We start from the raw sequence: 16424 nt of genomic DNA on the forward strand, positions 1-16424 counted from the left end.
ACTTATAGGCCGAAAGACCATCATGGAGTTTATTTTCATTTACATTAGCTATTACCAACTTCTTAAAGACATTTCAAACTTAGGGAAAGAATTAGATCATCATGATGTCTCTGGCACATGGGGAATAATTTCCGTTTTTTGGTTTAGATCAAAATTCAGATACCCTATTTTACTACTTTATTGCTTTCCTCAAACATTGTTTACAACCAGAGGACCACCTGAGCACCTGCTTTGTAGACCAAGGATTTAGGAAACCAAATTAGATCTTTACTGCTGGCAATAGCAGGATTTCTCATGTGCTCTGGTAGCTGCCCACTCTCTCTCCACCTTCCACTTCAGTCTCCTCTCAGCTACACACACACACACACACACACACACACATACACACACGCAAACACATCCCTAGTGCTCTGAAGGTGTTGAGGTTTAAGGATCAAGAACTTACTGGCAACTTCATAAAGTTTGATTTCTGTCCTAATACGTAGCAGTATTCCAAAGTAGGTAAAAATCATTTCAAAATGGTCAGGTACTGAGATGGAAGACGTTATTCAAGAAAGTGTTTTTTGTTTTTTGGGTTTTTTTTAAACATACATCTAAGTGTATTTTGGAGAATACATCTGTATTAATGGACAAGAAATCGGGATTTGGAAAAATTATACGAAGCTCTGGACCACCAGTTATATAGCTATAATGGCAAATGTAACTGTGTATAAAATTGGACTGGAAGATTTCATGAACCACCTACTGCATAGTTATGTGTGTTTTGGAGAGCTGTAGTGACCCAAATGAAAACAGTTGAATCAAGCTAATATTTCAAATGGTCTTTAATGTATTACATATGGCACTCTAAAAAGGTTGAATATATTAATTATAGAATACATGCTAAACTAAGGTATAAAATCTACTACAAAGAAGTTAATCATCTTTCTTCTCATAACAGGATAGCTGCCCTACCAACAGGAGTATTACAGATCTATGATGTTGGTCAAAAAGATGCTGGAAATTATCGTTGTGTCGCTGCTACTATAGCCCACAGACGTAAAAGTGTGGAAGCCTCTCTAACAGTGATTCCAGGTACCACACAGGAGTGATTTCAATTTTTATTGGCCCAGCTATTAATTTTTCTTCTGTATGTCATAAAATGGTATTTTAATTTCAGTTAGATTGTTGTAATCTAGTTGGAAATGGTCATTTTTTTTTAATCCCTGTTAGGCACCACTTTTTTCTTTCATAGGCCAGCTTGTTTTATGTTATGTCAACATGTTTTAAGGAAGAATGAATATTTGTTTTGTGAATAAAGATATATTTTCTTCCAGTTTGGTATTTTGTTTTGTTTGTTGTTTTAAGAAAAATTATAATTTGCATTTATAAAAATGATACATGCTTATTATAAAGAGTGATATCTATAAAAGTAAAAAAAATAAAAATTTTTACATTTAAACAATGTAAAAAAGCATAGATAGAAGTTTAAAAATATTCCCAATTCCAATACCCAGAAATTATCATTGTTCACGTTAACATAATTTTCTATATTTTGCTATACATGAATGTAGTTAGAAGGGAAACTAGCTAAAGAGATGAATATGAAGAAAGAGATACTTATTAAAATGGAATTGTACATAGATGCTAGTTTTTTATTTTAATTTTTAAACAATTTACATTTACTTGAATATAGTGGAAGAAAATCTGGACTAAAGACATTGTTGAACTTCATATGAATGTTTATTTTTTACAAGATCCCCAAAAGATCCTTGAAGGTTAAAAAATCTCTTTGGAAAGTATTGAAAAACTGAAATTACATTTTTAATACTGTGTTTTAATATCAGGTAGTATCTGTTAGTTTCCTGGTATGAAAGATTAAAGACAGAAGCACTCCTACCTACTGTCATATAAATTCTTAACAAGATTACCAAAAGGATTAAGTGAATGTTTGAGCCTCAATTAAAAGTGAATGATATGGAAACAACCTAAATGTCCATCAACTGAAGAATGGATAAATAAAATGTGTCCTATCCATGTAATTAAATACTATTCTGTTATTATTACTCAATAAAAAGAAATGACATACTGATACATGTTGCAACGTAGAAGAATCTTGAAAACGTTATGCTTAGTGAAAAGAAGCCAGTCACAAAAGACCATATAATACATGGTTCCTTTGTTATGAAATGTCTAGGATAGGCAAAACTGGAGAGACAGAAAGATTAGTGTTTGTCTGGCTGTGGGGAGAGGAGATTGCTAATGGGTATGATGTTTCTCTTTGGGGTGATGGAAATGTTCTAAAATTGATTGTGGTAATAGTTGTACAACTCTGAAAATGCTAAAAATCATTGACTTACTTAAAATGGTGAGTTATATATTATTGTGAGTTATATCTCAAGTTATTTTTAAAGTGAATAACTTAAGGATATTTTAACTTGTTTCACTTATTATATCTTATTTGTAATTTATTTTCATATTGTGTCTTTTCCTCCTCAAAGCTAAAGAGTCTAATTCCTTCTACACACCAACCATTATAGCAGGCCCACAGAACATAACAACGTCTCTTCATCAGACTGTTGTTTTGGAATGCGTGGCCACAGGAAATCCCAAACCAATCATTTCTTGGAGCCGCCTTGGTAAGTTTTCTCAGGGAAAAAAAGTCTTTGAACTTAGTTCATTCTAATGAAACTGATAAAATGTTTATTTTATATACAAAACACATGTTTCCTATATAAGTGGCTTTTAACTTTTTAGCATTTCAGTGTGTAGAGGAAAGGTTTTTGTATGAAAATTTTATACTTTTCATGAAATGATTAGATAGTGATCTTTTGACATAATTTTAGATCATATGCTACATTATTATTTTTTTATATGCTACATTATTTTAACTAAAGTATTCTCTTGGAAATAGATCACAAATCCATTGATGTCTTTAATACTCGTGTACTTGGAAATGGTAATCTCATGATATCTGATGTCAAGCTGCAACACGCTGGAGTGTATGTTTGTCGGGCCACTACCCCAGGCACACGCAACTTTACAGTTGCCATGGCAACTTTGACTGTATTGGGTATGTTTATTTCATTCTGCATTCAGGAGAATCTTGTATTTAGCTTTTGTTCTTTTACCTCATTCATAGCTTCTACCTTTATTGAATTTTGTAGCATTGATATGAGAAATATTGTAATCCAACAATGAATTTTAGGAGAAAATTAAAGCCCTATGTTAAAATGAAATTATCAGGGCAGCCTGGGTGGCTCTGGGTTTAGCATCGCCTTCAGCCCAGGGCATGATCCTGGAGACCCGGGTTTGAGTCCCATGTCAGGCTCTCTGCATGGAGTCTGCTTCTCCCTCTGCCTGTGTCTCTGCTTCTCTCTCTCTCTCTCTGTGTCTCTCATGAATAAATAAATAAATTATTTTTTAAAATGTAATTATTATTCTAAAGTCACTAACATGTTTGCCTGCATACCATTATGTTCCGTCTTATTTAAGCATCTCTTTTACGGTCTTTCTTACCCACAAAGCCACATACCCGTTCACCAATCTAAAATTTTAATCTGTTGATTGTATGCATTCACAAGTGGCTATATATTATTGGGCTTAGTTAAGTAGGATTATAGTATCATATTTTTAGTGTGTTTACACAGAGGGTCTCAATAGGGAAAACCCTGGGGGAATGGACATCTAAATGATCAATGCCAAGAGAAGGCATCTGGAAAGATGTGTAGAGCATAGATAAAGGCTCAGAATGTTAAATATTTTCAAGGATGAGACTTAAGTCATTTGCTATACTCTTCCTTGACTCTGTATCATTCCTGTTGGGGACACAGAGTTTTTTTTCTTTTTTCTTTAAAAACAGCTCCTCCTTCATTTGTTGAATGGCCAGAAAGTTTAACAAGGCCTCGAGCTGGTACTGCTCGGTTTGTATGTCAAGCAGAAGGAATCCCCTCACCCAAAATGTCATGGCTGAAAAACGGGAGGAAGATACATTCAAATGGTAGAATTAAAATGTACAACAGGTAGGCTATGTCACTTTGCTACTATTTTAGATAATTTAATGGCTTTAATAATTGTTATGTGAACTGATTATAATATTAAATATCTAAATTATCTTGGTATTTAAAATTAAAATAAACAAGAAATTAAGATTATAACATCAGCACACCACAGATCCTTTTGTATTTCATATGTGGATTGTGGAAGTGGTAGGTTATAATTAAATAAATGTTGGACAGTTCCCCAGACATGGGCTCTAGTCCTGATAAGCCAATAGCTAAGTTATTAACAAGCATATTCATCCTTTTGGGTCTCAGTTCCTTCTTCCATAAAATGAGAAAATTAGAAGGAAATATTCAACTCTCTAGGAATTTTTCCACACCTGAAACTTAATGATTTTAAGAACTCATTTTTATTAGTATAAATGTGAACCTTCTAATAACATTGTCATGCTTAACAAAACTTTAAAATTTTTTGTTGACCTGAATTTTTGTAACATTGTAATATTATATAAATTAGACACTATTACAGAGTAATATACTCTCTTATAAAAGCCAAATGTTAAAAAAGAAATTAGTCTCTCACCTAAAGCAAACAGGGTTTGAATATCACTATTACTTAATTGGACTCAGAAAATAAGAGTAATTTTAAATAACGCATAGATTTTTCAGTAGGGTTGATTACACATTTTGTTTTTAGTAACTTTTGTCACTTAAAATGAGAGTGAACTTAGCAATTTTTTTACATCAATTTTTACATCATTCTTAGAGTTTTTTATAAAAATATTTTTTTCTTTCCTAGTAAATTGGTAATTAACCAGATTATTCCTGAAGATGATGCTATTTATCAGTGCATGGCTGAGAACAGCCAAGGATCTATTCTATCTAGAGCCAGACTAACCGTAGTAATGTCAGAGGACAGACCCAGTGCTCCATACAACGTGCATGCTGAAACCATGTCAAGTTCAGCAATTCTTTTAGCTTGGGAGAGGCCACTTTATAATTCAGACAAAGTCATCGCTTATTCTGTGCATTACATGAAAGCAGAAGGTAAGAAATTTGAGAAGTATTTATTTTTCACTGTTACTTGCTGTCAATAATTTCAGTATGAATGACATCTTACATAATCCAGGAAATATTTTTATACTTCTATGGCATTTATCTCTTTTAATAATCTATCACCTGCATATCAACTTTTGCTAAATGTTTTTATTATTGTATTATATTACTATAGTCTGTTGTTATTGTACACTTTGTATATATAAGTATAGCTTAAGATTTTTCTGTTTAGAAATAAGTCCCATCTCTGCCTGCTAAAAATTAGAGTGGTGGAGTAATGAATTTCTTTCCAGCCAAGATATAAATTCTTTAGCTAAAACTCAATATACCAATTTAAGTATGTAGTTACATAAGAAAAATGCTGCAACTGCTTTGTAAAATAATATGAATTATGATCACTATAGCATGTTATTTTTAAGGGGGAGAAGTAAACATTATCAGATCCCCATAAGTTGATTTTGTATGTTTTGAATGTTTCCTGAAAACATTTGAGAACTCTCTGAAAATTGAGCAGTCTTAAAAATTTTTATTCAGAACTATTAACTACTTTTTTTTTTCAATCTTTCTTGCCCTAGTATTTTCTTTTGGCAAAAAAAGAAAAAAAATTAGAGGGAAAGGAAAAACTACTTATAAATCCTAGAGATTTCTCTACGAATCTCTCATGGAAACCATAGAAGTTCGCAAATTTTAGTTGTATACTCAGTCTAGATTTTATGCAATAGATATTAAAACAAACATCCAAAAACAATGGTATGATTGTCCATAGAAACAGGTGGTTTGTTGTTGTTTGTTTTTTGTACTTTGAAGTAGTATTTTGAAAAGGAATATTTTGAATTTAAATCAGGGGTTGTGTTAGCAAGAAGAATGAAAGTCTAACTGAGCATGTTGGAGTATGTTAATTCCCTTCTTAGTGATTTAGGAAGGTAAAAGGAATGCTGGTTTTGGTGGAGACCACTCTTGTTCGCTATTATGGTCATTTCATTAGAGCCTCCACATGCGGCTCAGTGGTCCTATTCAAGGACAGAACAAGGCTTTTTAATTCGAACTCAAGGACCTTGTTTGGTAGGTCAGAAATCGTACTATGCAGTTCCTAATTAACGAGCCATTAGCCAGTCTGTTGTGAAATGGGTGTAATCTTGTCTAATTAAAATGCTATCAAGTTAATTCAGAAATGTGGGAAAACTTAATAGTGGAATTTGCCTTCTGTTTTGTTTATAAATCCAGTGTGGGGAGAAGGGCCTTCATCCTTAGAGAGTTTTGATTAAGTTGACATGCATTTACTGTGAATTGTTCGCAAAGCACAGTAGCTGCCAGTGCTCTTGTTCCCCTTTACAGATTTGCTCTGTAGGAATTAAATACCACAAAGACAAATTCTTTTCTATACCTTGCCATGCATATTTTATTAAGAATTGCTGAGAATTTTTTTTTCCTCTTTGAAAAAAAAAAGTTCATTGTGGAACAAAGTGTCTTGAAGCACATTCTATGCCTCCTAGTTCTTTTGCTTTTAGCATAAATAAAAAGAACTTGTGTCAGTCAAATTTAATAGAATCTCTAGAGCCAAAATGAGATCTTTTGCAGGACAACTTTTGGTTTGTTTTGTTTTTATAAAGAGTAAAGCCATTACATTCCCTACTGTCTCTCCTTTTATGTTTAAAAGAAAAAAGAAGCTGTGAGTTTAAGCAAGTAAAATTTACACTGTTACAAACTACAGAGTTCGGTAGTGTTAAGCTCTGTTGCTGTTACTGCCATACATTGTCTCTGTTGCAGGTTTTGACTAGATACTAAAACAAGTTGGGAAGAGATTATTTTCTATTTGATTTACCAGGGAAGTATTCAAACTACTAATTTGTAGCAAGACATAGTTACTTTTAGAAAATAAAGTCCTTCCTACTCACATTTTTTTAAAGGGTCACAAAAGATAACAAAGGTTAGACAGGAGGATGGGCGTTTCATAGTAAGAGAAATTGATCCTGTTAATTTTATTTCTAATATTCATAATTTTTAAACATTGATTCTTTAATCTAGGTTTAAATAATGAAGAGTATCAAGTAGTCATCGGAAATGACACAACTCATTATATTATTGATGACTTAGAACCTGCCAGCAATTATACTTTCTATATTGTGGCATATATGCCAATGGGAGCCAGCCAGATGTCTGACCATGTGACACAGAATACTTTAGAGGACGGTAAGAAAACACAGTGTAGGTTATTTTAAGTATGAACATTAATATGTTTAATCCATTTCAATCAGTAAAAGTGTTTTAAATTAGAAAAAATATCCTCTTTTTTGGTTAAAAATATAATCAAAACAGGTATAGTAACCAGCAGGCTAGTTTGCCATTTCAAATTTGACTCTAACTTTTGACAGTAGTGTAAGGGTAAAGAGTCTTTATAACTTATAATGTATAACATAAATTTTATTTATTTTATTTTTAATGACTTTTTTTAAGATTTTTATTTATTTATTCATGAGAGACAGAGAGAGAGAAGCAGAGACATAAGCAGAGAGAGAGAGAGACTGGCTCCATGCAGGGAGCCTGATTTGGCACTTGATCCCAGGACTCCAGTATCATGCCCTGGGCCAAAGGCAGGCACTTAACTGCTGAGCCACCCAGGTGCCCCTGTATAACATAAATTTTAATAAAATTCTTATATTACTCTATTTCTTCAAGTTTCCTAGTTTAAATGGTAAATACATTGACTTTTAAAAAAATATTTTTTCAACATTGTAGTGTTTGTGAGTAGAACAAAATGTGAAATTTTCTAAGCATGACTAAATATAAATATAATGAGTAAATATATTGAGTGTATATAATAACCAGAGGTCAGAGGTCTTGGACTTCTGAACCTGGGAGTTTTTGAAATTTAATAAACTGTCAGTTAAAAAAATTCTTAAAAGTTCAACAGTTAGTTTGTTTTTAGGTATGTTTATTCTGCTTAAGGAAGAAGGTAATAGTTGTTCAGTTTGTTAACTGGCCATGGGTTGGAAGTTGAGTTGTCCTTTTTGAGGGCATACCTCCATATATTCTTGTAATGGTGGGAAATCCCATCCATTAAGAAAATCTTGAGACTGATTTTCTTTTTTTTTTTTTAAAGATTTTATTTATTTATTCATAGACACAGAGAGAGAGGCAGAGACACAGGCAGAGGGAGAAGCAGGCTCCAGGCAGGGAGCCCGATGTGTGGGACTCGATCCCGGATCTCCAGGATCACACCCCAGGCTGCAGGCGGCGCCAAACCGCTGCGCCACCGGGGCCGCCCTTGAGACTGATTCTCTTCTGATTTGTCATCTTTCTCTCTTTCTCCAGGGGCTCTCTAGTAGACCCATTTTTGTACCCTTCACTGTGTAAAGGGAATAATTTAATGCTTAATTATACAGTTCTTCTTTTATTAATGTTTTCTCATCCTCACAAAATAACCTACCCTTAATTTTCAAAACATATTTTTAATATTTTTAAAATTTATTTGAGAGAGAGAGTGAGAACCAGAGAGAGTAAGGGGAGGGGCAGAGGGAGAGGGAAAAGCAGGCTCCCCACTGAGCACGGAGTCAGATATGGGGCTTGATCCAAGACCCTGAGTTCATGACTTGAGCTGAAGGCAGATGCTTAATCAACTGAACCACCCAGGTGCCCCTCAGAACATTTTTATGTAAATGATTTCCACATCATTTTCTTTGTTCATTTGGTCCCAGATCTCTCTCTCTCTCTCTCTTTTTTTTTTTAAGATTTCTTTATTTATTCATGAGAGACACAGACTGTAAAAGAGAGACATAGATATAGGCAGAGGGAGAAGCAGCTCCTTGCAGGGAGACGGATGTGGGACTCGATCCTGGACCCCGGGATCATGACCTGAGCTGAAGGCAGGTGCCCAACCACTGAGCCACCCAGGCATCCCTGGTCCCAGATTTCTTAACTGTCATTTCTATTGTGATACTTATTTAGATGTTTATAAATTCAGAGTTTGATTAAATGAAAAAAAAATGCTGATCTGGATGCTAAATTCCAAATTCAGTTTTCATTTAAGGGTCTGTTCTATTTTAGAGTAAATCACAGTACTTATGAGCTCTCGAGTTCTCATCACAGTTAATTAACCTTTGACATGCATATCTAAGGTGAAACACAGGCTGGGGGGGTGTTGTTTTGGGGTTTGTGGGGGTTGTTTGTGGTGTATTCCTCCCTATATCCTTGAAGAAAAGAAGTCTAACCATAGCAGGCTACTTGTTAAAGCTTGCCAATTTGAGTTATGATCTCAAAGTCTTTTTTCTTTAAACCTTTTCTTACTCTGTAACTTTTTTATTTAATGAAGTTTCATTTTGTTTTCTGAATAACATAGAGACTTTTGAGACTGCTTTTCATATTTCTACACCAGTTTCCCTCCATTTCCTAAACCCATACTTTCAGGTTGAGCTATGTGGGTCTCCGCAGGGGCATAGTAGTGTGCCACAGATACAACTAATACTGGAGGGCTTGCCCCTGCCTGTTCTAAAAACTTTCTCTCCATTATCTCATTTAACCCCTATATAGCCCTGTGATAGAAGAAGTATTGTTATATAAGAACTAGTAAAGAAGAGGGGATAAGAATATGGACTTTGTTTAGTCTGCCTACATGTGCTCCTTCAGTAATGACCTGTGTGACCTTGGTCAAGTGATTTGACCTCATTGTACCTCAGTTTCCTCAACTATAAAGTAGAAGTGATCCTGGTACTTCCTTTGGTTTCTGTGAGAATTCACAAGCTCATACACATCAAGGACTCAGAAATGTTTAATAAATTGATTTTCTCTTTTCCACCTATTATTTCATTCATTGAGTACCTGCTATGGGTTATTTGCTCTTTAGTAGTGACCAAAAAAGACAAAAAATTGTTCCTGATTTCATGGAGCTCACTTTCTAGCAGGAGAGGAGGCAGAGGAACAATAAACAAGATAAAGAGTCCATTATGTAATTATATGCTGTGTCAGATAGTGATAAGTATCTAGGAGACTGGGGAAAAAGCAGAGAAAGGGAGTATGAAATGTTGGGAAGGTTTGAGACTTGAGACAGTCTCCCAAGAAAGGCTTCCTGAGTAGGTGACATTTCAATGAAAACCTGAAGGAAATGAAAGTGAGGGAGCCTTCTGGGCAGGTGACTGGGAGAAGTGCATGCTTGGCAGAGAAAATGGACATTGCTAAGGGGTGGAAGAAACAAGTGGAAAGCAGTAGGAGATTGGGGCACGGTATCAGTGAGGAAGGGCAGAGAGTGACTCAGATGGTTGGGTCTATGCCTTCAGCTCAAGTTGTGTTCTCATGATTCTGGAATCAAGCCCCACATTGGGCTCCCAGCTCAGTGGGGAGTCTGCTTCTCCTCCCTCTTCTTCTCCCCCTGCTCATGCTCTCTCTCTCTCTCTATCCCTCTGTCTCAAGTGAATATATAAAATCTTAGAAAAGAAACAGAATCTGTGAGGAATCAATCATATTGGTACATAGGGCTTTGTATGAAGCCACAGTGAGGACTTGGGCTTTTACTTTTAGGGACACTTTGCTGTCTTTGGTTCTCTGTGCTTGTCCTCCTTCATTATTTTTCCTTCCTTTTTCTGGTTTGTGATCTACTTGCCTAAAAACCACTGCTAGGGCAGAAAGTATCTTTCCTTTATTATGTTATGTGTTGCTCATAAGAGAATTCAGTAAATACTGGTGTGCTGATTGACAGTTTTGATTCTAAATATTCATAAACAACCTGTTTTCTTGTATGACTAGTGCCCCTGAGACCTCCTGAAATTAGTTTAACAAGTAGAAGTCCCACCGATATTCTCATTTCCTGGCTACCAATCCCAGCCAAATATCGGCGGGGCCAGGTAGTCCTCTATCGCCTGTCCTTCCGCCTGAGTACTGAGAATTCCATCCAAGTTCTGGAGCTCCCGGGGACCACCCATGAGTACCTTCTGGAGGGCCTGAAACCTGATAGTGTCTACCTGGTACGGATTACTGCTGCCACCAAAGTGGGGCTTGGAGAGTCGTCCGTGTGGACTTCACATAGGACACCCAAAGCTACAAGTGTGAAAGGTAAATTTGTAAACATAATTGAAGAAGAATAGTTTTATTTTTTAAAAAATTTCCTTTTTAAAAATCTAAGTTATATTTAAATGGTGTTTTGTGAATGAAAATATTCCATCGATCAGGCCTTAACTGAAAATAATTTTAAACTTTTTGTTGCATAGTGCCTTTTGACACAGAGCTCGATAGTGTATAAAACTTCTGGTTACTCTGTTAGTTTGCTTAGTAAATTCTTCATAGATGGGCGAGTCCAAATCAAACTGAATTATTGAAAGCTACATGTTAATAGAGACCTAATTAATATTATTGCCATACATTTTTTAAAAATCATCAGTTTAATAGACCATAAGGCTAGGAAGTCCTAAATCCTCTTCTTTTAATAATGTGAGATGTAACATGACTGGGTTTTTTTTGTTGCTCATTGATTAATAATAATGCCTGTTCTACACAGAGGAATATTGGATGGTCAAAAGTAAGAAGTACTCGTCTCTTGAAAAAAATTAAAATACGCAATTTAAGATGGTATTGTGTTCTTATTTATATATCTTAGGAGGGTTTTTTTAAGGCAGTATTTTATATTTTTATTTCTGCCTCACAGCTTAATATCATTGTGGAATTTTGAAAGTTAAAATATAATTGTTTGGAATTGCACATTTTTGCAGCTATTGGTTTAAAACTGGATGTATTTGTATGAATTATGGATTTTTTTTAAACATACATTTCTGGTGAATTTTTCTAGCTCCTAAGTCTCCAGAGTTACATTTGGAGCCTCTGAACTGTACCACCATTTCTGTGAGGTGGCAGCAAGATGCTGAGGACACAGCAACCATTCAGGGGTACAAGCTGTATTATAAAGAAGAAGGGCAGCAGGAAAATGGACCCATTTTCTTGGATACCAGTGACCTTCTCTATACTCTGAGTGGTTTAGGTGAGTGCGCCCATATTGCGCTTTCCTTTTTTCCTTCCTCTCTGACTAGTTGGGAAAAGAGTGTTTGGATATAAGGCAGAAGAACTGACTTACTGACAAAACATCAGATAAACATTGTGTCTGTTTTTCCCCCACCTCTGGTTTTCTTTCTACAGTTCTCTTCTGGTAGAGTGAGATCTGATCAATTATTGTGAGTATGTGGTGTATGTAAAATAGGAATGTGAAATAGCAATATCACCACATGATAAGAAAATATACAATAATTAACTTAGAAATTGCCCGAGAGTGTATTATTTTCACATTTAAAGTATATATATATATATATATATATATATATATGTATATATATATATATATATATATATTTTAAGATTTTATTTATTTATTCATGAGAGACACAGAGAGAGGTCCAAAGACGCAGGCAGAGGGAGAAGCAGGCTCCATGCAGGGAGCCTGACATGGGACTCCATCTTGGGTCTCCAGGGTCACACCCTGAAGGCAGTGCTAAACCACTGAGCCACCCGGGCTGCCCATAAAGTATATTTAAATTACACACAAAATAATGCTCTTACACATGACCCTTGTCACTATAAATATTCATTTTTGTAGCTCTAACACAAACACCAGAGAAAAAGCACTTAACTTTGGGTTTGGATTTATCATAGTTCTGAAAGACACAATTTTATTCTCTGTTCATCTTGTCTTTGCTGAGTGAAGAATTTCATAAGGTGAACATGTATAATAGAAAGTAAAGAAACTTATGTCTACGGCAAGTACATGAGTATAAAGAGATATACTCAGGTTATAAAATGCACACTTAGTTATTGCTTAGTTATTTGTTAAAGCAGCAACTTTAATTATGATTCTAAACTACATTCTTACTGAACGTTATAGCATCTTCTGTGCATACTGTGCTCTCCGTCCTGCTACAGACTTACCCTTTGGAGCACAGAAAGGAAAGAGGCACAGTGATCCCACTGTGGGTAGCTCCACTTATTTCTCTGGCCTCACGGCACAGGCTGTGAAAACAGCAGGAGTCCTGAGACCCTGGGCAATGACAAGCAGTGGTGAGAATGTTTTTAGAGGCAGGGACATAGGACCCCATCCTCTGGTTCTTTGCTGTAGTTTTCCAGATGGCATTTTGCTTATAATCTTGTTGTCTTAGATTTTAATTTAATCCACATTTGCTTAAATAAATTTCACTATTGATCCCTGTCACACAGTTTAAATGACAAGAAGTTACATATGTTCTGTAGTGACCTTCCTTAGAACCATCGATACAGAGACATTAGCCCAACGTGTCACCAAAGTCAGGAGTGTTTATTTCTAGCCATGGCTTCTCAGTATGCTCTCCCCTTTCTATATTCAAATCATTTCTTCAAAAGAGTTCTACTAAGTTATCAAGTATTAAACAGGATTTGGGATAATTGCTGATGAAAAATCCTACATCAAACTCAGTATTTCCAGTTTCTTCACTGTTAAGGCAATTAAATAGAATATACAAAAGATAGGGACATAGAGCATTCTTCTTGAACACATAGCTTACTTTAAACAAGTGAATAATTTGTTGGGAAGAATAGAATAATGCACTGCTTGTGAAAAGTTTAGGGAAATATCTTATTAAAGCTTTGTCAATTTTTAAGGGGTACATGGGTGGCTCAGTTGGTTAAGCAGCTGCTTTCACTCAGGTTATGATCCCATCGAGCCCCACATCTAGCTCCCTGCTCGATGGGCAGCCTGCTTCTCCTTCTCCACTGCTTGTGCTCTCTCTAGCAGATAAACAAATAACATCTTTAAAAAAAAACAACTTTGTCAAATAAGTACAATGCTTTAAAATTTAAACATTTTCTATGGGTTCATATAAATATAAAAAAGACCCATCGATCTTTATTGAAATTTTTTATAATCTCTGAATAATAGCTTTTAACACTATGAACTTTTATTTCCTTCAGTATTTAAAAATAAATCACATAGATTACTGCCTGTGTTTTTATGTTGTAAAATCCTTTGTTTATACTAATTCGGCTTAAAATCACTGTATAATACATAAACTGGGAAATTATCTTGTTATAGTCGGTATATACCTCTGTTAAAATTAACTCCATGTTTCCTGACTGTGGAATTAGATTGAGTAGTGGGCTAATTGCACTGCAGGGTAACAGAGGACTCTTTCAACAGCCAAAAAACTTCCTTGTTGGTCAGCAGGTTCCATTTCTTGGAGGTGCCAAGCCAGGGCTGAAACAGGTTGGCTAGCAGAGATGCTGTTGTGTAGGTGCAAGCATTGTACAGCTATTGACTAGATCACCTTTAAGATGCCTTTTAATCTTGAGAGCCCTAGGGTCTACAGAGTCTTCCTTTTTTAGAAAGACACTGTTGAGGCCTAGCCAACCTTATAGCAAGTTGAATGGATATATCCCACTAAGCAGGCAAGTGTTAAGAGTTCTCATTCCTTTCCTTCATACTTTTGGCTATTATGAGGGCAGTATGTTCTGTTAACTGGACAACTGACCATCTGTGACCATTTTTAGCAAGAGCATCTGGCGGTAGCTGCCTGTTTAACAGAGAGTGATGTGTGCAGAGGGCAGTAGGTTAAGGGAACCCTATCTGTGTCTTGCATGGTGAATACTTGCTTTCACAGAGCTTTTGTACATTAAAGATGCTCTAACTAGAACTAGATTTACTAAGTGGGCTTGGAAATGAAATTTAAATGCTTCTGTTTGCTGATTCAGTGTCAATTTGAGTAGCAAACTGATGTCTCAAAATTTCATTTTCAAACTAATCCTTCTCTGATACCCTAATAACATCCTTTTGTTACTTCTGGTAATTAAGTTTTCAACTAAAAAGTATGTTATTGGGACACATTCTCCTTGGTAACCCATACAGTTCTTTGTTTCTGTAATAAATAAATAAATAAATGATTTTGTGTATTTCATTTCATTTAACAAGAATTTACAAATTATTTTTCTAAATAAAGCATTGTAGTATTGAATAAAAAGATTTAACAGATGTGAACTCTGCTCAGAACAAGAAGAATTAAACCAAAAGATATTAACATAATTTACTTTCCTGATTTTCTCCCAAGGTTCTGATTAACTAAATTTGATTGTACTTAGTAATGAAAGTTGTTTAGAACATTTTATGCTAAACCTTTAATGTTCAGTTCAGAAATGTAGAATGTTTTGGTTTTTAAAGTGGCTGGAAAGATTCTTGTGTCTTTATTGGTATGATATAAATATTGGTGGAGCAGTGGAAATATTTTGATTTTGCTGGTTTGTTCTAATTTAATGATTTGTAAATACACAGTTTGCTTTTAATTAGAAATGGTTTAGGGGGTTGGGAAAAAAGCATTTTAGCTTGTGATTTAATGTTTATATGATTTGTTCTAAAATGTGGCTTGAGGTTTTCTTCAAAATTTGCATCTTTGTTGTGATTATTTTCACTCACTTTCCCCCCTTTGGCACTTTTCATGTTTACCTGTTCTTTTTTTATAATTTTTTTAAATTTTTATTTATTTATGAGAGAGAGAGAGAGAGAGAGAGAGAGAGAGAGAAACACAGGCAGAGGGAGAAGCAGGCTCCATGCACCGGGAGCCCGATGTGGGATTCGATCCCAGGTCTTCAGGATCACGCCCTGGGCCAAAGGCAGGCGCCAAACCGCTGCGCCACCCAGGGATCCCATGTTTACCTGTTCTAAGCAGAATTTTAAAACATTCATTAAGTTTATCACACAATAAACTGAAGCAAAATTAGTAGTACACTTGTGTTCCCTGATAATAGACTGAAATAATTCATTCCTTTCTTTTTGTCTGTTTATTTCAGAAATTGGCTTCAAATTCTGAGGTTAGAGTTTTTAATTGCAAAGAGGACTGTTTTCATAAGCTGTCAGAAACCTCTTAATTGTTCAGTATTTATATAATGGGAAGAAGAGGGAATTTTTTAGTTGGTGCTGTTGTTAGTTTAGTGTTTGGGACACCTATAATCTTAAGCTTCCATTTTGCCAAAGAATGTGTGCTGTTAAATTTCATGGCAAGCTTGATTAATCAGCATGAGCTTTAGCATCAATTATAAAGATCCGAGCTATTTGAAATCATTAGTAATGTTCCTAGATTCCTTGCACACCTTCAAAACTCACAGATCTTTTTTTGAGAAATCCAAAATTGGAATTCCCTGTTCTTGCGGGGGGCGGGGGGGGGGCGGTTGGATAGGAGGCAAAAGAAACAGTCCCTGGTAACAAGTAATTATTTAGAGTCCCTTAGCCAGTTTGTATAGAAGCATGGTAAAAGTAAGTCATACGGGTGTTATCCTTTACCATAACAAAATAGGATTTGTGTGATTACATATCTGAGGGGAGAAAATCAAGAACTACCACTGGTGAGCCAAACTCATATAGCTGGAGGGAGTTGTAATCTTTCCATTAGTCAAGACAGG

At 35.2% G+C, this 16424-nt stretch overlaps 1 protein-coding gene across 1 annotated transcript in view; it reads left to right on the forward strand.

Annotated features, from left to right (window-relative positions):
- The window catches only part of PRTG (protogenin), a 119263-nt gene that overhangs the window by 58952 nt on the left and 43887 nt on the right, over nt 1-16424 (forward strand). Inside the window, exons 4-11 of the mRNA XM_055319580.1 lie at nt 941-1074; nt 2481-2618; nt 2894-3052; nt 3842-4001; nt 4780-5027; nt 7062-7226; nt 10773-11078; nt 11809-11997. Of these exons, the coding sequence (XP_055175555.1) occupies nt 941-1074; nt 2481-2618; nt 2894-3052; nt 3842-4001; nt 4780-5027; nt 7062-7226; nt 10773-11078; nt 11809-11997 (1499 nt within the window). The remainder of the gene's footprint in view (nt 1-940; nt 1075-2480; nt 2619-2893; nt 3053-3841; nt 4002-4779; nt 5028-7061; nt 7227-10772; nt 11079-11808; nt 11998-16424) is intronic.

This window comes from Nyctereutes procyonoides, unplaced genomic scaffold, assembly GCF_905146905.1.
Source record: "Nyctereutes procyonoides isolate TBG_1078 unplaced genomic scaffold, NYPRO_anot_genome, whole genome shotgun sequence".
Taxonomy (NCBI): Eukaryota; Metazoa; Chordata; class Mammalia; order Carnivora; family Canidae; genus Nyctereutes; species Nyctereutes procyonoides.